This window comes from Vicugna pacos, chromosome 30 (genome assembly GCF_048564905.1).
Source record: "Vicugna pacos chromosome 30, VicPac4, whole genome shotgun sequence".
In the NCBI taxonomy this organism is placed as follows: Eukaryota; Metazoa; Chordata; class Mammalia; order Artiodactyla; family Camelidae; genus Vicugna; species Vicugna pacos.
The window spans coordinates 14116212-14142705 of record NC_133016.1 but is presented as its reverse complement, the minus strand read 5'-3'; the positions used below and the strand labels follow the sequence as shown (position 1 = coordinate 14142705).

Sequence of the window (26494 nt, the reverse complement as noted above, 5' to 3'; positions counted from 1 at the left end):
TGAACAAAAGCAATGATTTATTGGTAATGGCAATGAATGAGATATTGAAAGTCTCTGGCGAGAATCAAGCAATTATCCAGGAGCTGTAGATCTGAATGCAATTGGTCTTCCAGTGTCTTCTGTACCTTAGTGGCTTTCTCCTTTTTTGCCAACTACCTAGGAAGAACAAAAATAACTTTATATGTACCTCTTACTGATTTAAGAAATGAGTTATTTTCAGAGTAATATTAATCGTAGTCATCTTTAAAACCTGGTATTAATTTTTACTGTTGCATTCTTTTGGCATGCAGTGTATCTTCATTGTTGAAGAAAACTGTTACCCTCCCTACCCTCCCAGCCTCTAGAAATGAAAAATTAAACACATGCAGGCTATTTTTGGCTTCCCACACTGTTTTAAGAAAAAGTAATGCAATTTTTCAAAACAAGGTTGACAGTTTAGAGAAGTTAATAAAAAGATGATGTTATATGAGTGAAACATACTTGGCACGCTATTTTTAGGCAATTAGATATCAAATGTCGATCACAAAATAATCTAGAATTAAAAGAGTATGCTAAACTTAGGTCTTCATGCCCAAGATGACAGGTTTCTAGACTTTTTTTTTTCAATAAGTAGACATGCAATGAAAACAGATTAAAAATGACTAATTTTGACTAGTTTCTATTTTTAAAAAACTCTGGTTGCTACAATGTACTATTAAAAATACAAAGATTAAATCCTGTTTCTGTCACTGATTAGAAAAATTCTCTACTGGAGGGTTTAAAAAATGCTCTAGTTGCTATAAGTGTGGCAGCATAAAAATGTAAAGAATAAACTTGGTTTCTACCAATAGTTCTAGAACACAAATTCTCTGTAGGAAGGTTCTAAAATTATGTTCTAATCAAATAATTTACTTCAAACCTAACGTTTATCATCAGATAATGTATTCTCATGGCAGAAATGCCTCTAAGAAAATCTACTTGCAAGCTACTGAATATGTATTTGTATATAACAAAATTTCTATGTATGTTTTAAACTGTAATTTTCTTATTTTAAATTGATTCTGGTCCAAATTGTAACATCTGAATCAAGCAAAACTCATGACGTCTTCAGTACACGTCTGGTCTAAAACAGAATGTGGCTCGGGTCAATGTCATTCCTGAGAAAAGATTATAAAAACCTCTTTCCACTGAATTCCTAATCATGTGATGCTAGAAATGTTGTTTTCCCCATCTTGAGGAAAATCACTTTTATTATTTTAAAATAACTTCTCTCTGATCCAAGGAAACCATGTTTTAGAAAGTCCAAAAAGCCACAAAGATACGAAAAACAGTCTCATAAAAAAGTCTGTGGATGAGAGTAAGAAACTGAAGTTTTAAGCACCGGGGGGAAGCCCTCCAAGGAAAGAAGCGGAGGTGGCACTATTTGTACAGCAGCTGAATTGAAGCAGATAAAAACTGAAAGCATTATTGATCATTGTACCATGTGGGAACACACAAAACACAGAGCTATTAGATTAAGCAAAAGAAAACAAAAACGACTAATATTAAAAATTAAAATTTTAGCAGATGTGATACAGTAGAAGACATGAATCTGCATACTGTTTCACAGGTTGATAACTCTCAACTTGCCAATGTGTATTCTCTGTAAAAAAGAAGAAATTCAGCATTCCAATATGGAGTTTCTCACCCTAAAACTAAAGATCTTTTATTCACTTTTAAGACTTTATATTACAAGTGAAGATCTTTTATTCATTTTTAAGTCTTTATAGTACACCTCAGACAAATAAAAATTTTGGTACATCAAGATTAGGTGTTAAAAATATTTATTCAGTAAAGAGTCCATTGATCTTCCACGTTAATATTTGAACCCAGCCTAAAATTCAGTCCGTAAGTCTTTGAGCTGGCCTTGAACTCACTTGGGTTGGCAAAGCAGAGGACACACCCACAGTTAATCAGCAAAAAAGAGTTTTGGGCTACAGTTCCAATGAGAAAAGAAAACCCACATCTCTCAACTTCAGCCTAATCAATGTATTACCCTAGTACTACTGTAAAAGAACTTGATGAAACTGCTCAGATTTAATTTCCAAAACGAGTCTACAGTTGCTAAAAAATAAAATTTAAACTTTAGGTCATATTAAAACATTATCCAACAACTAGTTAAATCTAAAAACATTTACAACAATGTAAGTTTTACTGTAATATTATTTCTCAAAATGTAGTACAAAAATTAAATATGAGACAGAGAAAGTAAAAAAATAACAAAAAGTTGGGTGAGCAATGTAGCATGGTAGTGAAATTAAAGCACCTAGTTGCAAGCCCAAAATAAAAACCAAAACAAAAAGGCCAAAAGAGAAACATGACTGGAATGAGATCTGAAGAAAGAGATGGTTGAGGAAATCTATGTGACAAGAAGGCTGATCCGATGACAGAGGCTGTAGAAATCTTGCCCCAGCAATGGCGAGAACATGGGAAGGGTGAGAGCAGACAGGTGCTAGATGAGCAGAGAAGCAAGGAGGGGAGTAGAGTGAGATAAGGTCAATCTTTATATTACTTCATTTTTTAAAATCTTCTGTTTTTAGTTCATTTGAGTTGGATTAAAAAAGCTGAAAAATAAACAGACAAAAATGTTACAAAAATAGCTGACATGGTGAATGGCCAGTTTAGAAAAAGTCTATTTTTATTACAGTGATAGAAAATCTGCTCTGCTTTTCACATGCACCTCACTCCCTAAGGAGCAGAAGCCCCTTCATTTTTGCTTCTTCTTGTACACCCTTATTTCTTTTGTATTAAAATAAAGCAATCCATGTAAATAGCAAAGAAAACATCTACTTCCAATTAAAATGGCAAGCTTTTTTCATGCTGCAACACACAGAACACATTTACAACAACAGATAGCCTAAGTATATACTACAATCTATGCACAATGCCTCTTACGAGCCAAAAACAGACACGGAGAAGGTATGTTCTTGTCTCCCAAGTCTGAAAGTATAACCTTTTAAAGTTGTAAGAGCATGCAAGATGGTCTAAGATTTTTATCCACATCCAGGATTCATCAGCATCACCTTAGCTTCTGCCATCTTGGTGACATAAGGAGAAGATCAATGATATTCTGAAAACTAAAATTATCTAGAAACAACTAATATGACATAAAAATGTAAACTGAAAATGACTGTAATTTCATTTAATCATTCATTAAAATCATTTTATATAGCTCTCTTCACTACACAAAGAGGTATCAAAACTTTCTTCTCTGTGCTGATAAAAGGCATGCTAAATTTTGAAATTTTAAATTCTGATCACTATGGGCAATCCCTTTAAAATTCAGACTGACCGAATAAGGACAGGAAAGAAGTGCCACGCCAGACGTGGTGTCCAAGGTCCCTATTTTCCATTCTACCCAGAGTGCCTGCTGCCGTCTTTTCCTGTATCCGCTTCTACTCCTGCAGTTTAGTTCAAGGCCCTTTCCTCCACAAAATACTCTCATGTTTCCCCAGCCATTCTTGGGAAGAAGGAAATACCACCGGGCTGGGAAAGCATGAGAATATGTCGTGGAAGAAGAAAGCCCTGAACTAAGCTTTGATTAATTTTGATTAACCTTCCAAACATTTGTGCATTATCCTTGAAGAATATAAACCTGCTGCTGACAGCGATGACGACTGTACTCAGCAGAGTACCACCGGGACCTCAAGCACCATACCACGTATCCATTCTTTCCTTCACCAGCAAGCAAACTCACTGGTAATTTTTAATAAATGACTCTACACAAGGCCAACTTCAGTTACATATAAACTAGTTTTTCAACTGCAACGTTCCTACATTGAAGCTGTTGACTTATTAGCACAATATGAAAAACACTAAATTAGCTTACTTTTGAGGAATAACCCTACAGCACAATGAATGACACAAGCAGAGCAAACCTCATTCAGAAACTACTGAAAGGAAATGTAGTATTAACATACATAAGGAAGCCATTCGACCGATTAAAACTTATCAAACATTAACAGCAAGGGATTAAGAAGTCCAGAACACAATGAAGGGACTCCACTAGGTTTTAAAGTATTTTCACAGCAGTTCTCAGTGTGGTCCAGGCTGGGGGCCCCTGAGACCCGTTCAGGAAGTCTACAGGGTCAAAACTAGTTTCATAATAATACTAAATTGCTATTTGTCTCTTGAAGTCTAATTGTCTCACAAATGTACGATGGAGTTTTCCAGAGGCTACAAGACCTAGGCAGCAAAACTGACTGAAAGCAGAAGCAGGTATGAGAATAAGAGGATTCTGTTACACTAGGTAGTAAACAAATTTGTCCAAGTGTAAAACAATGCTCCTCTTACAAAATTGATTTTTGTTTTAGAAAGTACATATTTTAATTTTAAAATATTACTGTGTTAACACATAACAATTTTGTTATTTGTAAATAAATCAGTATTTTTTAAATTTCTCAGTTTTAACTTCTTAAATGGTAAACATTAGATACATATTGGTCCTCGATTTTCTTTAACAGTGTAAAGGGGTCCTGGGACCAAAAAGTTTTGAGATCTATTGTTCTACGGAGTTTTCAACAAGGTAAAAAAGTACTCAGTCAAACACACAGCATTATAAACCACACACAAATACTCTCAAACAAGAAATGAAAAACACCTCTGCTACCCTAAAGACAATCCAAAAAGGTAGTTTGGTCATCAAAAAAGAGAGAAACTAGGCTGGAAGTGATGTGAGGGAGGATGTTAAAAACAAAAAGGTGAAGACATCCTTTGATGAACAATTATTAATGCACAGTAGAAAAACTATAACTGAATCGCAGGCTGGTGAGATGATGGACAAAACTGAGTAGAAAGAAAAAAATGGAAATCAAGTAGCATAAGCCGGGGTGAGAAGCAGGAAACTAGAGCTGAATTAATAACACGAGGGAAGAACAGGATTTAGAGTAACAGTTCTTAGGAAAGAATTAAGCTAAAACAAACTCTGCAAGGCACAGTTAAAGCCAAATCCAGTGGCATTTAATTTAAACAAGCGAAGTAGGAAAGCAGGCAGCCAAAACGTTTTTGTTGCTCACACATTTTCCCAGTACAGCGTATTTCATATCATAAAAATGTAGATGTTTTATCTCTGCTTCTTCTGACCTGTCATTATGCATACGTCAAACATTTGACACGACAGATCTAAGTACATAACCGTTCCTACAGCTCCCAAAAGTTAATTACATTGTGAGACAGGAAGATAGTAGTTGGAAAACGACCACTTAAAGTATCTATTGTCAAGGTTATCAATTTTGTAAAAACAGCATACAATTAAGCTCATCCACTGTTATAAAATTTTATGCATTTGTCTATAATTGAATTAAAAGTAGATCTGCAGTATCATCAAAAAGAGTAAGTTTTCAGGATGTTCCACAGCTCCAATTCCCCAAACAGGGGTCCAAGTTGTTAACCTAGGTGCCAATTCCCTAGGGACTAGCAGCCCTAGGAAGATTCCTCCTCTCTTATAATCTCTTCAAGTTTTAGACTGCCTGCCCGATGCCATCAGAAACACGCTGATACCTCCATCTTCTATGCTGCTGCACATTTCATCTGTGTACAGCAACTGGGTTCTATACTGATAAAGCTCTTGGTGGCACTTCTATGATCTGTGGTTGTGTATTTTAAGACTCATCCTAAGAACTGTTACCAATCAGAAGTAGTTCCAAGAACGAAAAAATGTTCTCATTCCTAAAGGTCCCATGAAAACTATAAATACTTTTGTAAACCTTAGGACTGAGTCCTCAAAAAAACAACAACAATAAAAAAAAAAAAAAGCCTGTTCACTGAACAGTTATTTGCTGAAATGTGTTCTTTCAGCGCAAAGACATAAAACAACTCAGTGTAGTAAAACTGAGTCCATTCTTTTTGATTAAAATTATTTAAATCATTTTAGGGGGTGGGGTATATAGCTCAGTGGTAGAGTGCAGGCTTAGCATGCACAAGATTCTAGGTTCAATTTCCAGTATCTCCATTAGAAAATAAATAAATAAAATAAAATTCTTTAAGTCATTTTAAATATGTTTTCATCAGAAATCATGTAATCAAAATCTTAATATAAGCAAAGTTTTACAATATTTACTATTAATGATTTAACTTACTTCTTTCTCCATTATTCCTAACCACTTTCTATAATCAATTATTTTTTATTTGGATGCCATTCGTTAACAGATACTGTATCAGTAAGACTTATTTTTTCATTAGAGAGTCCTTTCAGTAAGATACCTAACACTCTGATTAGAAGAACCTACTCTTTTGTTTAACCTTATAAAATTTCATGACATGGTTATCATTTTGATCTTTTAAAAATTATTTCTTTACAATAATTATTTTTACTTCTCCTAGACATCATTTAAACAAACTTACTCGTTTGAAGTCATTCATATTTGTTGCCTGGACTGGAGTCCCAATAAAAGTAAAATATGAAATTCTTGTTGTTTCTTCTTCACCTTGATTGGACTGAACAAAAATCTATACACACACACACACACACCCCAAAAGAAAAAAAAAAAGAATTTCTACATTAATGATTAAACTCCTTTTCTTATTAAGTATGCTTTAACTTTAATCAATTTCCCTAGGCTATTCATAAAAATACCTGCTGTTCTTTGTAAAGATTAATCCACATTACATTTAGACTAGTACTCCCAGAGCCCTATTAATTCCACTGCTCGTCCCACCTTCTCCAGGGATGTCACGGCAAGACACTCACATACACAAGTTCTTGATGATTTAGTGTGATGGTGTGGAAAGGTAATAATTAAATTATTTATAGAGAATGCCGAAAGATTATGGAATTCATGATTACAATGGGCAGAGTGCTACTAAAGTTTTTCTAAAATTATGGTTTTTCACTGAGGAAAATTTCTGCAGTTATATTTTTTTCTGATACTCCTTCATTCTGATACAAGAATATTAAAAGAAAAAAACAGTACTGGAAATAAGCTCCTAAAACTATACTGTGTCTTGCCTATTTTTTAAGCTTGTCTCTTTATACTTTCTGTTTAAACCCTCAGCATGTTAGGAGACAAATGCTTTACTCAAAGATCCTCTTTCAACACACTGGATTTTTTCTATTTGTTCCATTTTAAAAAACATAATACTCTAGATATTACTTAAGAATATTGCCTCTGTTGATTTGGGCAACATACTTTTTTCATTCTCAGATGGCACTCAGCAGTCAGTTTTTGTTGGTTTTACAGGCAACCAGATTCATCTCAAACTGAGTTTATCAATTAAAAACTCCAAGTCTATAATAAGTAGACTATTAAACTTTGTTTATTTGCAATGCTTTTTGAACCTAAGCACAATAGTTTCTATTTACTGGTTTTAAAATTCATCTACTTACTTTGATTAGATGTTCTGATCAAAACTGTTGTTTTGACTTCAATTTTATCACCAAAAAGTCACAGGGATGCTTTCTGTGTCTTCATTTAAGTCGCTGACTAAAATTTTGACTGAGATAGTACACAGTACATAAAGATTTGAGCCTATCACAAGATAACTATGTTCAGTGACTCTCAAAGACAGAGGAGATCATTTTAGGATCTCTGAGTCGAAAGGGCTTTTTCCAATAAACAAAAGCCTTCCTCCCATCACTAAATAAAGTCACGTGTTACTAATTAAATGTTACAAATATGACAAAAGTCAGGAAAATATTTCATAACCAGTGTCCCCGTCTAATATAACCATTTTCTTTAATTTCGTCTGGGTGGAATATTTCAAACACTGAAAACTTAATATAACCCTTCATCTTACTACTAAGTATATTCTGTGAAAGTCCACTGAAAACTTCATAAAATGAACACGTCATAACATTCTTCTAATCCACAAAAACCAGAATCCACTAACACAAAGAAACCACATTAGTTTGGCATGACTTATTCTCAAGTGACTCTGCTGGTTCCTACTTTTTCCCTAGGTATTCTATGATTCTGTTTTAACCCTCCTACCGCCTCTTCTGAAGGAATGGGCTAGGGTGGAGGGTTGGTTTAGAAGCATGTGCTGGGTTTCAATACTAAAATTCACAAAAACAATTAATAACTTCTAAAAAGGAACTGATTTCTTAATGTAAATTAAGATAACATAAAATTACTTTTTTAAAAAGTCCTTTTTACTGAGATCATGGATACTATTAAAAACTCTATACTCTAGAAAAGTAAACTGGATTTTACAAACATATCATCACTTACCACCAGGTATGAAGGAAGCACAAATACCTTCAGTTTAAGTATAAATGTTCTAGAATAAACTTTTAACAAAAGTTGCCAAATACATATAAATGGACTGACAAGTCCACAAATTAAAAAAAAAAATCAACCTGTCCTTTCCCTTTGAGGCACACAGATGAATTAAAAAGAAGAAAATTTAATTAGCTTATTAGATGTTCTTACTCATTTCAAACCAATCGGACAATCAACTACTTTAAAGGGTCACTTAGAATCAGCAAGGATATTTAAGACAGCATGAATTGTCACTCACAACCCGCTAAATATATCTGAATGAAACAGTACTTACAGTTACACTGTTAACATTCTGAAACTTAACATAACGAAGTGGGACAATGCCATCTTCTTTAATATCATCCTCTGTTAGTTCCAGAGCTTGAGTTGGTTCACTTCTTTCTGCTTCTTCAAAATCCATAGATCGGGGTAGATTGATAAAAATTTTTACGTATTTAGGACCCTGACCTATAAGATGGTAGAATAAAATAAAATGCTAAAACCAAATATACAACAATTGGTTCCCTTTTTCATGATATTCACACTATACAGACAGACACACACATGCACATATCTACCTCTATCTTTAGAAACTGTAAGTCTGAGTATTTTCATAGCCATACTTTTTTCCCCTTTCAACAGACATTAACCGGTAAATTCTTGGCCTGCTACCACTATACTAAGTACTTCAAATACTAGAGTAAAACACATAGATACATATGTTCACGCATACACTTACACAGAGTTCTTGCCCTCAACTATAAAAGACACACTATGGTAAGTGTATAACTACCACTGAGGAGGTATAGGGAAGGTGGCAATGAAGTTTGCCAGCATATGCAGGCTAGCGAAAAGTTTCAAGAGAAATAACATTTGAGCTGGGTCTTGCAGTTGTCATCAATTGGCACATTTTGTTATTTAGGAGAAAAGCATCATCAGTGACGACATTTAGCCAAAAGAAATTAAACATACAAACTGCTGAATTTCAGTGTAGGGATTAGGGTGTGATCAGTGGTAAAATCACATTTATAGAATGTCTTAGTCTCTTTAACTTCAGACCCATATTTTGTCACTGATTAAAGAATCTCAAGCTTTGCACATTGCTTAAACACTCATTTCTACAGCACCTGCTTTTATAAATACTTCGTATTTTCACAATAAAGAAATAATTGTATTAGTGAAAAGTCATTAATACACAAATATTTAGAATAATAAACGAGAAAGGAATGCTATCTGATAAATAGGGTAACTACACTAGCAAAACCCCCACAACAGATGTAGAAGAAGAAGGGAGTTGGGGATGGGGGGGTACATAAGGAAAATTCTTTATTTAATAAAAAGAGAAATGCCAAGTCTGTACAACCCTGTTTACTGCATCACAATTTGTATACAGAAGATGAACATATGAATAGAGCACTCACAGGAAGATCTAAAGCCCCAGTTTTATCACCTGTAACAAGAGGAGTCTGAAATACATCTCTCCCAGTTCTGGTCCTGAAAAATGGCTGCTGCAAATCTTTAATTTTGAGTTGGAAGAAAAGGTTCCCTCGTGTTCACATTACCAGGGAACTTAAATTCTAAAATAAAAACCCTTGGAAATAAGGTAAAAGTTTCTTTTTCTTTTTTTTACTTTTGATCCAATAATCTCACATTATTTGCCCATTTATTTATATCCTTTCTTTGTTCCAAGAACAATTTCACTCTTTCCCAAAACAAGAAATATCTCCCTCTATTTAACAAAAAGTTTTAACCTAAGTGTCCATCAACAAATGAATGGATAAATAAGATGTGGTAAATATATCCAATGGAATACTATACTCAGTTATAAAAAAAGAACGAAATGTTGCCATTTGCAACAACATGGATGGACCTGAAGGATATTATGCTAAGTAAAATAAGTCAGAGAAAGACAAATACTGTATGATATCACTTATATGCAGAATTAAAAAATAAACAAAATAAACTAGTAAATATAACAAAAAAAGAAAGAGACTCACAGACAAAGAGAACAAACGAGTGGTTACCAGCAAGGAGAGTGGAGGAGGGAGAGGGAAGATAGAGGTAGGGGACTATGAGGTACAAACTATTACATATAAAATAAACAAACTACAAGTATATATTGTACAACATAGAGAATATAGCCAATATTTCATAATAACTATAAATGGAATATAACCTTTAAAAATTGTGAATCACTATGTCGTACACCTGAAACCTATATAATATTGTTCATCAACTATATCTCAATTAAAAATAGAATTAGATAAAATAAAAGTTTTAAATGTGTACTAATAGGTCTATAGAACAGAAAGTTAGTTTAAAGAAAAGCTGTCCATTACTCACCATTATCTGGCCCTTGAAATTTCATTGAATAAAGCTTAACAGGCTGATTGAATGCCACAGTAATAAGCAGCTGTGAAGAAAATAGTTTCATTTTAAAAGGGCCATTGAACACCTTGAATAACACGACAGCTAAGCTGAATTAGAGTAATTAAGCAGCAGAAAAAATTTAATGTATCTAACAAAACCAATGTAACATAGAAAATTAGCAAGTTGAAAGTAACTTGATTAGATTGACATTTGAGAAATACAATCATCTGTTATATGTATAAGGGAATGACAACAAAATTTAATAGAATAAATTAACTAAAATTGTATGTAAGAACCTAAAAGTGTGTGACCTACTAAATGGCAAGCAATCTGCTTTCCAAAAAATCAAACAAAACTCTATATATTTTAGCACATTAAGCTCAATGTTTTCTAAATCAGTTTATTTGTGAAGCATGTACCCACATCACCTGACAACTTGGAGACAATGCACAGGTTATATGGAGAGCAGAGCCCTCACATGGACTCTATTTGATCCAAAACTCAAGAGAAGAGGACTCACAGCTCCAGGGGTAACCTCCAAACCTCCATCCTAAACTTGCCTGACTGACTGAATTTGGAAGGCCACGGGCAGGAAGATTTTAGGGAAGCTATAGCTAGTCCTTCTGATAAACATCACCACATTATACTCAAAGCACCATTTACAAGGAGCACAATGTGAACGATATTCTCAAAGCTATACAGTAGGGTCGCACTGGTTGGAACAAAGAAAGATGAGATTTAGATTTATGATTTCAAAATCACTGTGGCCTGTTTGCCTAAGAAAATACTTAGACTACTTCCTTTGGTTATGTAAGTTCTTTGTATACTTAACCTATAATCGTTTGTCAAAAAATATAAGCATGACACATTTAGGGGCTTGAACCTGGTGAAGAGGATATGAGAGTTGAAAGCTAGAAAAACAAAGTCAGCAAGAATATGATCTCCTCTTCCTGAAGCCAGTGAAGAATCACTTAACCCTTTCAAAAAAGAGAAGCAAGATCAGATTTGTATTTTAGAAAAATAGCTTTTGTGAACATGTAGAAGATGAACTGGAATGGGGACGAAGAAGTGTCAGTGGAAAAGAAATTAAATTAAGAAAAACAACAGTCAAGACGAAGATAAAGATGGCTTGACCAAGGCAGTACTGCATGACACTTCCTCTGTGACAACGATGCAGGAAGTGCAGGGAAGTACAATAGGGATTTACAGCTGGGGGTGGGGACTAGACATATGGGAGTGCTCATCTAACCAGGCTCTGTTTCTCAGGGATAAACTCTTCGGGTAGGTAGAAAGCATGGAAGGTGGGTCAGAATGAACAAAAGGACTTAAGAATAGTGAAGGCTGAACTCAGCCTTGGGGCCAATGCAAGAGTTCTGTGATTCTCCTCAGTATATCTCACAAAAGAACTGAGAAAGGAGGTGGGTCTGCAGGGTCAAAGGACAGGGGTCAAGTTATAAAAAGGAAAGAAGTGATCATCTGGGAAGGAGAGACAGAAAACCATGAGATGGAAATGCGATAAAGAAACAAGAGTGGGCATAAATACTGATAATTCCTACAAGCCTTAAGCACTCAATTACCTGTTCATCGCAATCAGATTCCAAGAAGGTCATGTCTTTCCGTAAACAGTTGTCAAATCCATGCTCGTCACTTTCATTCAGACACTCACAGCCAGCTTTGTTAATAAAAGGCATTAAATCCATCTGAAAAAAGTAAGTCAAGACTTTAGGCAAAGTATCTGGATTTGGTATAAAAATCTTACAAAGAAGCGTAAATATGTAATTTTTTTCTTACTGAGGTATATAGCTGATGTACAGTATTATGTGCTTCAGGTGTACAACAGCTTTTAAAGATTATATTCTATTTATAATTATTATAAAATATTGGCTCTATTCCCTGTGTTGTACAATGTATCCTTGTACATAATTCTCTCTTGATTAGGCAATTTTAAAGAAAACTTCTGTCCTTTAAAATAGTTACAAGACTTTTATATTAACCCTTCATCTGAATTTCTAACATCTACTACTAATAATTAAAGCCAAATCTAGGCTTAATCCACTCAATAGGTATCCCAAATCAAGTCTTTAACTCATAGATTATAAAATGTTGACATATTTTTCTTTGTAACAGTGTTTTACATTGAGAAATATGAAAATTATCTATAAAATATCCAAAGAAAGCCTATCTCCCTCTTCTAGTGATCATGCACTCTTAAATCTATACTCTTCATATAGGTTTAAGGTACATATAGGTTTAAAGGTAAACAGCAAAGAGACTTAAAATTTTTTCATTATGGAAAATTTCAAACATACATATATAGACATGTAATACAGTGATCCTCAGGTGCCCTGCTCCCAGCTATACTCATCATCATCAACTCTTAGCCACTCTTATTTAATCTTTATCTTGCAACCAGTCCCAACCTTCCCCCTATTTTAAAGTAAATTTTAGACACTTTTTCATTTCATTCATGAACATTCGAGTGTGCATGAGCATTTCTAAGAGATAAAAACTCTTAAAAAAATCCTCATTATCACAACTAAAACAATGAACAGTACTTTAATATCATCAAATATCAATGTTCAAATTTCTTCAACTGTTTCATAAATGTTTTATAGCTGAATTTAGTTAAATGCAGAAAAAGAACCCAAGCAAAGTACAAACACTGTACTTAGTTAATGTGTCTCTTAAATCTCTTTTAATCTATAGTCATTTAGCCCGTGGATTTCTTATATCTGGACTTTGCTACTTCCCTGCGGAGTCATTTAACATTTTCCTATCTCCTGTATACGTGTTGGCTGATTCTTTCAACATAATGCCAAAGAGTTGCAGTGACAGTGGGCACCCTGTCTTGTTTCTGGTACTTAGTGGGAATGCCTCTAGTGCCTCCCCATTAATATTTTATTGAATGCTTTAGGAATAAAGAGGTACTGAATTCTATCAAAGTGCCTTTTCTGCATATTAAGAGATCATGATTTTTCTCTTCTAGATTGCTGGATTTTGTTTACTTTTATTTAAGTTTTATACACCAATGTTCTTAATTGAAACTGGTCAGTAGCTTTCTTTTTTGGTACAAACTTTGTCAGATTCTGGGATCAATGTCGTACTTCCAAAATTAACTTGGAAATTTTCTTTTTACATGGTCTTAAGTAGTTGAAGTAACACTAGACTACTGATCTTTAAAGACTTGGTAGAATTTCCCTGTGAAGTCATCTTGGGCTTCACAGAAGAGCTCTTGCACTATTTTCTCTATTTCCTCTATGGTGACTGGTCTAATTAGGAGTTCTACTTCTAGTGGAGTAGATTTTGATAAACTGTGTTCTTCTAGAAGAGTATACATTTTATCTACTGAACAAGAACTGTTTTTAAAATTAACCAAGTATTACAAATTATCAGTTGCATGTTCACCTGTTTTTGTTTTTAACGGATTTCAGCCTTTTTTTTTAGAGGAAATCCAACACGAGACACAGGAAATAAGAAAAAAACTTTCCATGCTTCAAGTTTTTGGTTAAAGAAAGATCTGTTCTACCTACTACATAATTTAGGGTCATTTAACATTTGCTCTCATTTTGATAAATGATGGCAAATGTGTAGACCATGTGTATTCCCAGGCTGGAATACTGAAATACATTAACAAGCCTCAAGGTTTACAACACACCCAGATGCAAGTTCGATTCCGGAGTCGCCGCACGCGAACTCCTGGAGAGGAAGACTTGATACTGACAGCCCCCCTTGTGCTGCTTGAAGCCACACTAGGGATTCTTAGCAATTACGGGAGAGAAAAAATATAAAGTGTTTAAATTATCCCAACTTCAATAAGCATATTAAAAACAAAGCTATTATGTTTACAAAAACACTGCCTTACTTCTGAGTAAGAATCTACCACGATTCTTAACCTTTTGAGTATCATATTCTTCATCTTTTGCAGTATCTCAAACCCTCCTAAAAGAGACACATGTATCTCATTAACTCTGGCCTCAGTCAAATCAGGAGTTTCAAAACTTGATGATGTGTAAAGTCAGTAACTGTATAGCCTTTAAGGGTTAACACCTAACGACAGAAAGTCTTTATTCTAAGAAACCCAAAATTTTATTTGAAAATTGTTGGTACATTTTTGCAATGCTTATATTTAAATCCACTTTAAGACACAGGTTTTCATTCAGTTTTTTTTTTAATTTTATTTAGATAAATGTCTTTAAAAATTATTAAGGAATACAAAAGTTTATAAAGAAGGAAACATCCTAGTCCTCAGATGTTACATTTAAATATTCATTTCTTTGATTACAAACAAGATTCAATGTTTTCATATTTGCATTGAGCATTTCTGTGAATTGCCTCTTTATGGCCTGTGCCCCTTTGTTTCTCGTGTTTCTTTTTTCTTAGACTTGTAATGATTCTTTACATATTGAAGATATTAATGTTTGTCTTACAAGTTACACATGTTTTTCTCAGTTTTCCCATTTACTTTTCATTTTATTTATAATTTTATGCATAATTTCACATTTATATAGCTACATATCTAAATTTTTTAATGGTTTCTGCCTTGGGGTTATGCCTGAAAATACTTCCCACATAGCCAAATTACATGACTAGTTAACTTAGTTTTCTTCTTCTTTTTTTTTTCAACTTTTTTATTTAAGTGTAGTTGACTTACAATGTTGTATTAGTTCCTGGTGTACAGCACAGTGATTCACTTATAGACATATTCTTTTTCATATTCTTCTTCATTATAGGTGATTACAAGTTCTATATATATATGTGTATACATACACATACACTTTATCATATTTTTTACTATAGGTTATTACAAGTTATTGAACGCAGTTCCCTGTGCTCTACAGTAGGACCCTGCTTTATCTATTCTGTATTCAGTTTCTGTTTGTGTTGTGAGGACCATGACGTTCTCAGGAACACACGACCAGGTTTAAATACTTAATGACCCTATAAGACCTATAGTTCAAAACTTTTCATGTCTTGACTGACACGTGATGGAAAAAAATGAAAAGTTTTTAACAGTTTTTCACATTGTATTCATAATATCTGGATGAAAACTAAATTTGTTTCATTTCTTAAAAACTTCAATTTTCCCTGCTTATTTCCTACCTGAGGTCAAAACACTAACATCACACTTAGCTGATGTGTCCCTGTAGCTAAGCAGCAGGACTGTTGCACTCTTATAAGACTTTTCATGCAAAAACCCTTAGTAATAAAGGAAAAAAAATACAAAGATGTACACACAACAGTTTACATGTCAAATGATTACCAAAATATTCCAAAAGATGTCACAACCCTGACTTACACAACATGTTCGTACTTTCTGAGATTTACAAATTAACAGACAACACTTCTATTTTTAAAAAATATTCATTGAAAGTCCTTAACTTAATTAATGCTGCTACCATACGTTAAAGACACTTTTTAAAGACACAACTCCTCCACCCATACACACAAAAAGAATCTCTCACATTCACCTGACTACAGATTCTCCTCATTCAACACGAATTTAAAGGCCTTACAGAAAGGACTCGCGGCCCCATGACAAATCTGTTTTAATGAACTTGGTACACATACTTTCATATATTAGTTTTAACTTTTTTAAAGTTCATTTTTAAACTGCTAACACAATAACTTTATAATAAGAAAAATTAAGAAATATACATATCTTCTGGTATGCAGGATTTACCAATTTGCATAATAGTCAGCTACCATGAAGTGCTCCTTCTGAATTTACTTCCTTCCTAAGAGCTCTCAAATGATAGAGATATGAATTAAACTATTCATATTATGTAGTTTTTAAAAACTTTGAAGTTCTCCAGGCTTCAAATTAATATTTAGAATAACTCACTCTTAAAACTCTGAAAAACATATTCAATACTAAAATTACACTTGGTCCTAAACCAGAATCAGTAACAAGGTTTTTATTTTTAATAGAGTGCCAGAAAAGAGGGGATTGCCTAAAAAAAAGAGAAAACTATAGGAACTGGCAGAAAAGAGAATTCTGAATATAATGGTCATATATTAAAATTCACACGTCATTTTACACAATTGTCAAAAAGGAAAATATTTTTCCAAAGCACATTTCTTCACTTTTGAAGGAAAAAAAGTATAAAACAAATGTTTTAAAATGGTTATTAAAATAGTTCAGGAAGTAGATTAAAAACAAGTGGTAGTGAAAATTAGAAGACACTCAGGAAAAACAGTTTACGATGGGGGTTTACGGCACAGACAGAGCCCAACAGTCAGCTAATAAATCCAGTTCTGAAGTTCTTATTTAAAGTATTCTTAACTAGCAAAAGACAAAACATAAAAGCAGCCAGTTTCATTTCTATCAAATAATGACAAATGCAAGATATATCATGACTTGGCTTTTAAGTGTACATACATAGCCTTTTGGAATATCTGTGTCCTCATTGCTTCCAGGGTCGTTTTCTAAGTGCTGCTTGATTTTTTCTTCTAATCCCACAGCATCTGCTCCTTGATATTGATCAATTCTCACTTTGTTTCGAAAAAACAGAAATGTAGGTGTCGCTGATATATTGTTGGTGGCAGCTGTTCCCTAGAATTGTCAAGTTAGATAGCATTATGAATTAAAACTAATCTTAAACCACTCTGAATATTCATTCTACATCTTTATGGAAGTTAAATATCACAAGCAAGAGCTAAAAACATGTAAAATAACTTATTCCTAATTATTACTTAAGAAAAAGCAGACCTATTCCTAAGGGGCACAACTATGTTACCCTTATGTCCACAATGAAGAACAGCTCTGCCTTTTTATGTTATAAATACTTCATCCAGTAGAATAATCAACTTCCAATACAGAAAGTATAGACTGTTTCTCAAATGCAGAAACCAAGTAGGGTATTGAGATATGACAGCACAAACCACTGCTACGAGGAAAAAGTACACATCTGAAAACACAGTATCCCATCCATCCATGAAAACAGGGTAACGTCCTTTGCATTGCAATCCTCATCTAGTTCTACTCTTAAAGACATGACTTCTGGCCTCCCATCTAAAAAACACTGCAATAGCTATCTTTTTAAATTCTGCTCCAAATCCACAGTAAGATTAGCTACTGAATGAAAATTAGTTAATTAACCACTGATTCATGGTTTAAATTCTTCATGAGAAGTATAACGAAAGTAGTAAAGCAAATATGTCACCTTGCACATTCAAACACTAGGAAAAGGTACATTGTTTTTTAAACGCATAAAGTTCACAGAGACATCTTCTCTAAGCCTCATAAATTAGAATAATTTTTAAAAATTGACCTTTTAGAATAGTGCTGCCCAAAAGAAATATAATACAAGACACAAATATGAGCTCTATATGTAACTTTAAATTTTTTAGTATTGCAACAAAAAAGTAAAAAGAAACAAGTGAAATCCATTTTAATAGTATATTTTAGAAAACCCAAATATGCATTTTCAGCATATAGTCAATATAAAGAGTTAACATAGTTCACATTTTTTCTTTCACACTAAGTCTTGAAAATCCTACGTATTTTACACTCACAGCACATCTCAATTTGGACCTGCCACATTCCAAGTGCTCAATAACCAACCACATGTGGCTACCATACAGGACAACAGCTCCAGAAGACAGCACTTTCAGATTAGAGACAGAGAACACTTAAAACAAGGCCAGTGCTGCAGTGACGTAAGCACTAAACAGTAATTGTGTAGCACAGGGTTTACACTAAATCCCCAAACTACTTATCTACAAATTATATAACATTCCAAGATTTTTTTTTTCACACTCAGAAATGTATCAAAGACAAAAAAACCTCATTGATGGGGGAAAAAAAAACTACAGAGCGGTTCCTCAGTCAAAAGACTACATTTTTAGTGTTGGAAGGAGCCTTTAAATTTTTTTTTCCTGAACAACTCCTCCAAACTTCTACATATCCCAAATGTAGAGCTGTCACACAGCCACTCCAACTATGTAACCAGGGCGAGCTGCCTACAACACTGTGGCTCAGTCAACAGGAATAAGCATTTTAAAGGTTCTGTTGAGCTAGAGAGCTCGCATTACAACTGATCTACTCAAATCAAACTAGAACCAATTCTCTTTCATGGCTTTCTAATCAACCAATGTGTCAGCAGTAGAAGATATAATTCTAGATTTTCAAAAAAGTAAACACAGAAATGTAAAACACAGAACTGCCATGTAACCTATTAGGTTATTTTTATGTGTGTATATGTATGTATGTATGTGTGTGTGTGTGTGTGTGTATACATACATATATATATATATATATATATATATATATATATATATATATATATGTATATATATATAAATAAACCCAGAAGCAATCAGAAATGGACTACCCTTCTTAACTAATGTAGTTATAATTGTAATAACTTGTAATAACTATGTCAACATTATCCTGTTGTCAAAAAAAGTACTTAGTGCATAAAGAGATAAATAAAAAGTGATATTAATGTTGAATCTCAAAACCAATTTGTAAATAAAATTTATTTAAAAAGGACTCTTTTGCCTTACCTGACACTGATGTACATCCACTTCCAAGAAAACTGCTTGTGGATACTTATTACTCATAGAACTGAAGGCTGGGGCAATCCTTAAGCATGGACCACACCTGAGAGAAAGGTAAGATGCTTGGTAAGACAACACTAAAGATTGTATTAATTTATACTCTAAAGATCTTGTCAATTAAGTCATAAAACAAAGACCTACTTATATAGCACAGAGAACTACATTTAGTTTCTTGTAATGAGCTGTAATGGAAAAGAATCTGAAAAAAATAGATATGTATGTGTACGTATAACTGAATCGCTTTACTGTACACCTGAAATTAACATTGTAAATTGACTACTCCTCAATAAAAAATTAGAATTAAAAAGAGATTAATGGATAAACAAAAATGTAGTATACCTATACAATGAAATATTATTTGACAGAATAAGCACAAGGATATATTGTACAACACAGTGAATATAGCCAATATTTTATACTAACTATAAATGGAGCATAAGCTTTAAAAATTGTGAATCACTGTATCATACACCTATAACTTTTACATTATACATCAACTATATTTTAATTAAAAAAGTTATGACACATTCACATCAGGGATAAGGATAATTTGTACTGTTTAAAAGAAAACTAAGTCTCATGATAAAATGTCCTCTGTGACATTAAAAATATGTACTTATATATGCATTTATATGTTATATTTGTATATAAACACATATTAAAAAGTTAGGTGGGTCACACAATAAACAATTACTTCTACAAAGTGGGACTGGAAAAAGAAGAGAGTTTAGAGGAGACTTTCAAAACTATACTTCTGTATCCTTTGCTTTTATACGATGAACAGGTATTTTCATTTTAAAATATTAAACAGACTGAGGATGGAGAATTTAATGTTAACAGCACTTAGACAGTAGTCACAAATGAAGCACAGATACCATGCTATACCACAAAATATACTCGGTATACACACAATATCAGGTTTTCTCATTCCTGAAAAACCTTCTTTCTGCAAAAGCATGCACTCAAAAATAAGAAGGCTTATGGAAAAAATAAGATAAAGGTAAACCATTTAAACCCCTGCAACTTTGTAAAAATATTCCTAAGAAAAACAGTAACTAGTACTCAGGAAATACCTGGACAGACAGGCAGGTGGCTCAGACCTGGAGGCTACTACAGAGCGTATTTTAAATGAACAAAAAAAGATCTAGTGGAAGCAGCACCACTTACAGGTGCTGTGAGGATCCAAAGGGAAGCGAAGCTCTGAGTCAGCGGGGCTGCCACTCAGGTGGGGATGGGAGAAAGTGCAACATGAGAATGACCCCGGCTGGGGAACAAGAGCTGGGTGCAGGCACTCAGGTTTAATTTTATTAACTTTAACTTTCTTAAAATAAACCTGAAAGGGAGCCCGCCTCTGTGGCTAAGGGCTTTTCTCCTGCTAAAGGTTCTACTCCTGCTCTCCATTACCTAAGAAAAATAGAATATGAACTGGTACAACTTCTACATCACGCTGACATCATCACTCTGTTCATCAATCATGTATGAGCTAACTAGCGTTAAAGAAACACTTCCTGAAGCTGAACAGACTATACTAAAATAATGGCTACCTTGCGAGTAAGTGTCCCCTTATGAAATTTAACCTCATCTAGGTCCTTTGTTTAATTTTAGTTAGCCATCATAAGTGGAACTTCAGTCAAAAATAAAAAAGTTATAGAACACAGAAGCATAACTCTATACAGCAGCAACTTTTCACTATGATCATTCAAGTGAACTGATTGGTTATTTTAAGTAAGACGTCTTCCTTGCTTACTATTGGCATTTAAAGTAAACAAAGTTTGATTACTAGCTAAGCTCATGAACAAATCACCTGATTTCTCTATAAATGACAAGGAACTAGATCCTTCAAGGACCCTTTCTGATCTCTGAAACATTATGCCCCAAGTATGCCTAAGCTCAGGGCTGTACTTTTTTCTCTTGCGTAGCCCATGTTTCACAGAGCTTAGACAGTCTTGGGACCTTTGAGCTTGTAACAGACCAGAGACCATCTAGTCAAGAGGTTCAAAAAAGGAAGAAAAAAAGTTATTTTCTGACCTCTGAACCTCCTTCTGATGGAAAGCTTACCTGTTAGATTCGATATGTAAGAAGGATTCTGAGTTGCTCTTTTTTGAGAAAACAAGAACTCAGCAGACAACCCTCTAGCTTCCTGCAATACATAAGGAACCACACCCACAAAACTGAAATTTTAAAATTGCCCTAACCTAACACAATTATTCGATAAGTGAGAAGTGAAGACCAGACAAGCTTAAATGACTTGACCAAAATCAGACGCTCTAGTTAATGGCAGGGATACGACCAGAAGAGCTAACCTCTCAAGCCAATCTAAGATTTACTTTCTTTGAAAGCACCACGTTAGGTTCTTCTTAGTAAGATCTGTGTTTACAGTCATAATATAAAGATTCTATTTCAAGAACTTGCTATCCTTCTCTATTTGCTAAAGCAGTCAGTGCTCCACCTTGAGCAATAATATATGTAAACACATCCAGCTGGTAAACAGGTATGGAAAATGTACACACTTTCTAAAGATATATTTGAAAAGTTTATTTTTCTGCAGGCATAATTTTAAAATAGGTTATTTCTAGATGTACTGTATTTACTAATAGACATAATCATAATTGGCCCTATTAATAACACAAAATAGCTAGTGTTCATTAACCATTTGCTATATGGTATGCAATTTACAAAACGCTTAAAGCCATTTGTTTTACAATTCCTCATTTTAAAGACAAGAACAATGAAGTACAGTGCTAAAATTTGATCACAAAACCCAACTTTTAACTGCTATTCCAAAAACCTCAAAATAGTGGCCTACACAGTGTTTTTTTTTTTTGCTTGTTATTTCTAAATTAACTGCCAAGATTAAAACTATTTATATACTGTTGAAAGGAATCCAGACAGATTACATACTGTATGATACCATTTTTATAAAGTTCAAACCCAGACAAAACTAACCTGCAGTGTTAGAATTCAAGAGTGATGAGAAGGGGCCTGCAGGAGGTGGGGGTGGGGCAGGGATTGTGCAACGCTGGCATTCTTGACCTACATGCTAGCTGAACAGGTGTAACCACTGGAAATCTATCAAACCATACACTTAAAAGGTTGGTGTACATTTTTGTACGCCTGCTATACTTCAATAAAAGGTTTATGTAAAAAAAGTCTCTATATGTTCTTGCGGGCCTCATCATGCCCCAGCTGTCTTACAGTCCCCTGTTTCACTCTGTCTTATATATACCTGGTCCCTATGGACTGTTGGGCCTGCAAGTCTGTAATATAGTAAAGTATCTTCAGCCCACCGCAATTTAAAAACATATAATTAATCCTCTACATATAATGCATTATTGGCACAAACTACCATAACCCATAGATCTCACCATCCTAAAATACACTGACATTCTCCTTGGATGGTAACAATAGCAACTAACCAACTACAAAGTAAGGCCTGCTTTAGGAAAACTGAATATGTGGTAAACCTATCTACAAAAGTAGTACACTCATGAATTCAAGGTAAAAATCATTCATGTTGAGTTTTATGGGAAAGAAAATGTATATTCTTTTAAAGTTGGAGTTTACTCACCGGTGATAACAAAACTAGCACTGCTTATGACCACTTAAATGTATCTGGGTAAACTTAAGAAGTAACAGTTTGGAGATACCAGTTACCACAGTATATAACTCACATATGTAACTTCATTCTCTAAATAGTATGGTTAGGTTACATGATATTATCCTCATTTTACAGGTAGGGAAAAGAATACCAGAGAGTGAACTGAACTGTCCTCCATCAGAAGATCAGTTTGCAAGCAGAGCTTATTCAAGGCAATATTTACTGAAAAGAAAAAAAAGGTCAGGCCTTGTGCAACAGAGGTGATCCTGCATGTCCCTTTTGCTCAGGCTGGGAAGAACAAGACAGCAGCACTTTACAATCCAAATGGAGCATTCAGCAATGGGACCTTGAACAAGTCATTTAACCTCTCTGTGGCTCAACTTCTTCATCTGTAAAATGAACAGACTTTCAAAAGACTATTTTGAGGACTGCAGGAGTCAGTAAGTGCTTAAATAAGTCCCTTACACAGACTAAATAAAAAGTAAATAATGACTATCTTAACTGCTTAAAAAAATACTGGCAAAGGGTGCCAGTTACTGGGTTAAAGACAATTTTTTTTAACAAATGGTGCTAGGAAAACTCGATGTCCACATGCAAAAAAATGAAGTTGGACCCTTACTTTACATAACACACAAAAATTAACTCAAAATAGATCAAAGACCTAAACTTAAGACCTAAAACTATAAAATTCTTCAATGAAAACATAGGGAGGAATCGCCATGGTATTGGATTTGGCAATGATTTTGGGGGTATGACACCAAAAGGACAAGCGACAACAACAAAAAAGATAAATTAGACTTCAGCAAGATTTTTAAACTTTTGTGCATCAAAGAACACTATTAAGAAACTGAAAACACAACAAATGGGAGAAAATATTTGCAAATGATATATGTGAGAAAGGATTAAGATCCAAAATATATAAAGAACTATAACGCCACAAAAAAACCCCCAAACAATCCAATTCAAAATGGGCAAAGGACTTGAACAGACATTTATACAAAGACAAACAAAAGGCCTATAAACACCTGAAAAGACACTCAACATTATTAGTCATCAAGGAAATGCAAACTAAAACCACCAGATACCATTTCACACCCATCCAAGATGGCTATTCAAATATTTTCTAAATGTTGGTATATGAAGAAATTGGAGTTCTCATGCATTGCTGGTGGAAATGCAAAATTGTGCAGCCACTATGGAAAACAGTTTGGTGGCAGCACTATTTACAATAGCCAAAAGATGGAAACAACTCAAATGTTCATCAACAGATGAATAAACAATATGTGGTATACACATACAACAGAATATTACTCAGCTCTAAAAAGGAAAGAAAATCTGACACATGCTATAACATGGATGAACCTTGAAAACATTATGCTAAGTAAAATAAGCCATAAACAAAAGGACAAATATTATATGATTCCACTTAAATGAGTTATCAAGAACAGGCAAATTCAGAGACAGACAGCAGATGAGAGGCTACCAGAGGAGGGGGTGGGGGGAGGAGCTATCAGAGTTACTGTTCAATGGACATATAATTTGTGTCTGGGATAATGAAAAAAATCTAGGAAACAGATAGGGATGATGATGGTACAACACTGTGAATGTGCTTAATGCCATCAAATTGTACATTTAAAAATGGCAAATTTATGTTACACACATTTTACTACAATTAAAAAAAAACAACTGAAAAATAATACTGGAGAGCTAACTGAAGATTCTTAACAGAAGAGTGACAATTTGTACAGTGTTTCAGTAAAATTAATAGGATGAATAAAGCACAAAAGATGAGAATAAGAAATAAGGCTTAAAGTAGGGATAGTATGGAAATGAAATAGGGGCTTGAGAAAACTATGTTCTTGGCCTAAAATGGGATGAAAGTAACTTTTCTCACTTCAAATAAATTGCTTATTACTGTCATCTCTCCCCCTGCTATGTTATGGGAAAAAGAATGTGTATCATTGAGGGACAAAAGTATAAAGGCTCCCACTGACTAGAATTAGGAAAGTGAACTAAAAATGCAATTCGTTGTGAAAATCATCCCTTCCCTTTTCCAACACTGGCCTAGGACTTAACAAATGTATAGGCATTCCCTCATATTAAGAAAACAGACATTGTAAAATTAACAAAACTGGGAAAACAAACTTTAATGTTCTGCTCCTTTCCAATTCTGTATGATAGAGATTGACAACAAAGTCCCAACTTGTCTTCATCTCTATCTGCATCCTCCATCCCCTAAAACTATCTAATCTTAATGTCACCATTTAGATATTCAACATTTATTGAATCATGTTCAATAGGTTTGAATTACTTTTTGTTCCGAGACTCAAAACACTGCCTTATGTTTATAGTTACTTGTACAATTAAAGGTGTTACATAGTGATATCTGTAGTAGATTTCTCCAAGTTTGTGTAAGTGTAAATAACACCGGGGGGGGGGTCCAGGTAAATCAAATGGAGACTTCAGTAAATACACAAACTCCCTTAAGTCTTGGTTCTGAAAGTCTCGTTCCAACAAGTCACTCTCACAGAGAACTGCACACTCAACATGGAAGAGCCACTAGTTCTGCGACCTATAAATTATGCTGAGACTTACCAAAGCCAGATAACATCTTTCAAGTTCCCTGTCCTCTTAAATCAAGTCAAAAACGGAGTCTATTTGGTTAAACCCAGATGTGGACATCTGCCTACCTGTACTGTATAAATACCTACTTAACTTTTCATAACCACATGCAACTACATACATAAGATAGACTAAGTTACAAAGTTACTAACCAAAGAGGTAACAAAAATGTTAGGGAAATTAAAAAGCATCCTGACCAAACATTAACTTAATTTAAAATGCATTAGCTGAGCTTTATGTCCAAGCACTACGAGGATTAGTTGGGTAGCCCCATCTGAATCTTCCAAAGGTTTTCCAGCAATGCAGGTGGTAAGGAGAATCAAAGCGTTCGGTAAATTAAAATTTTTACAGTTTCTAAGATGCAAGTGACAGCTAGCTCCTGGGAAAGAAGTGGAGAGGTGCAAGCAGGAGCGGCTGAGACTCCCACAGATAAGAAGGAATAGAGCCAGGCCACCCCAAGAGCAGAGCTCATCCGAAGACTCAAAAGAAGCGGGCGGGGATCCCCTGGGCTGGGGAGGCAGCCGGCCTGGCCTCTGAGTCCGCCAAAGACTCCCGGTGCACAGACGGGAGGTCACACCCAGGACCTGAGGCCTAACAGGGCAGCGGCCTGGGGCTGCGGCCGGCGCCGGACGTTCCGGAGCAGGAGACCGCAAGGAAGGAGGCGCAGGGAAACAGAGAGAGGAAAGCACACACACGCGGGGCCCACTGGGCTGGGGCCCGGCCTCACCCTCGCATGGTGAACTTGACCACCGCGAGTCTGGAGCCCGCGCCACTCAGCTCCGGCTGGAAATCCGGGTCACTCCCGACCGGCTTCACACCCACCATTCTCAGAGAGCCCTGGAGGGCGGCCGCGATGCCACCGGCTTCAAAACTAAAGAAGAAGACCCAGGAGAGGAATAGGAGAGGCTCAGGAAGGCCTAGGCCTGGACAGGTGGTGTCCGCGGCGTCTTCTCCCGGGGCTCTCAGTGCCGAGTCACGCCAGGGAGCGGAGCGGCCGAGGGGGCGGGGATGGGAGGGGGGAGGGGAGAGGCGAGGGAAGGGAAGGCGTGCGGCGCCCAGCAGCCACCGCGCGGCAGGGCCGACAGCGCTTGCGCACTTTGGCGTCATTTCCGCGCCGTGCGTTTTG

General features: G+C 35.0%; 1 protein-coding gene across 1 annotated transcript; it reads right to left on the bottom strand.

Moving 5' to 3' along the window:
• TXNL1 (thioredoxin like 1) lies at positions 1-26386 on the bottom strand. The gene is made up of 8 exons (XM_006205751.4): positions 26096-26386; positions 19095-19191; positions 16966-17139; positions 12164-12286; positions 10560-10629; positions 8512-8684; positions 6361-6465; positions 1-156 (listed from the first exon to the last, which is right to left on the bottom strand). Exons 1-8 carry the CDS (start codon positions 26191-26193, stop codon positions 127-129), a joined length of 870 nt encoding a protein of 289 aa, XP_006205813.1. The 5' UTR covers positions 26194-26386; the 3' UTR covers positions 1-126.
• Between the last annotated feature and the right edge of the window lie 108 nt (positions 26387-26494).

What these genes read in the sequence shown, in the direction of transcription:
- TXNL1 (XM_006205751.4), bottom strand. Translation starts at nt 26,193, where the DNA reads ATGGTGGGTGTGAAGCCGGTCGGGAGTGACCCGGATTTCCAGCCGGAG. An exon ending in TGGATGTACATCAGTGTCAG is followed by an intron (nt 17,140 to 19,094) that starts GTAAGGCAAAAG and finishes TGACAATTCTAG; the next exon opens with GGAACAGCTGCCACCAACAA. An exon ending in ATTTCAAGGGCCAGATAATG is followed by an intron (nt 8,685 to 10,559) that starts GTGAGTAATGGA and finishes ACCATCTTATAG; the next exon opens with GTCAGGGTCCTAAATACGTA.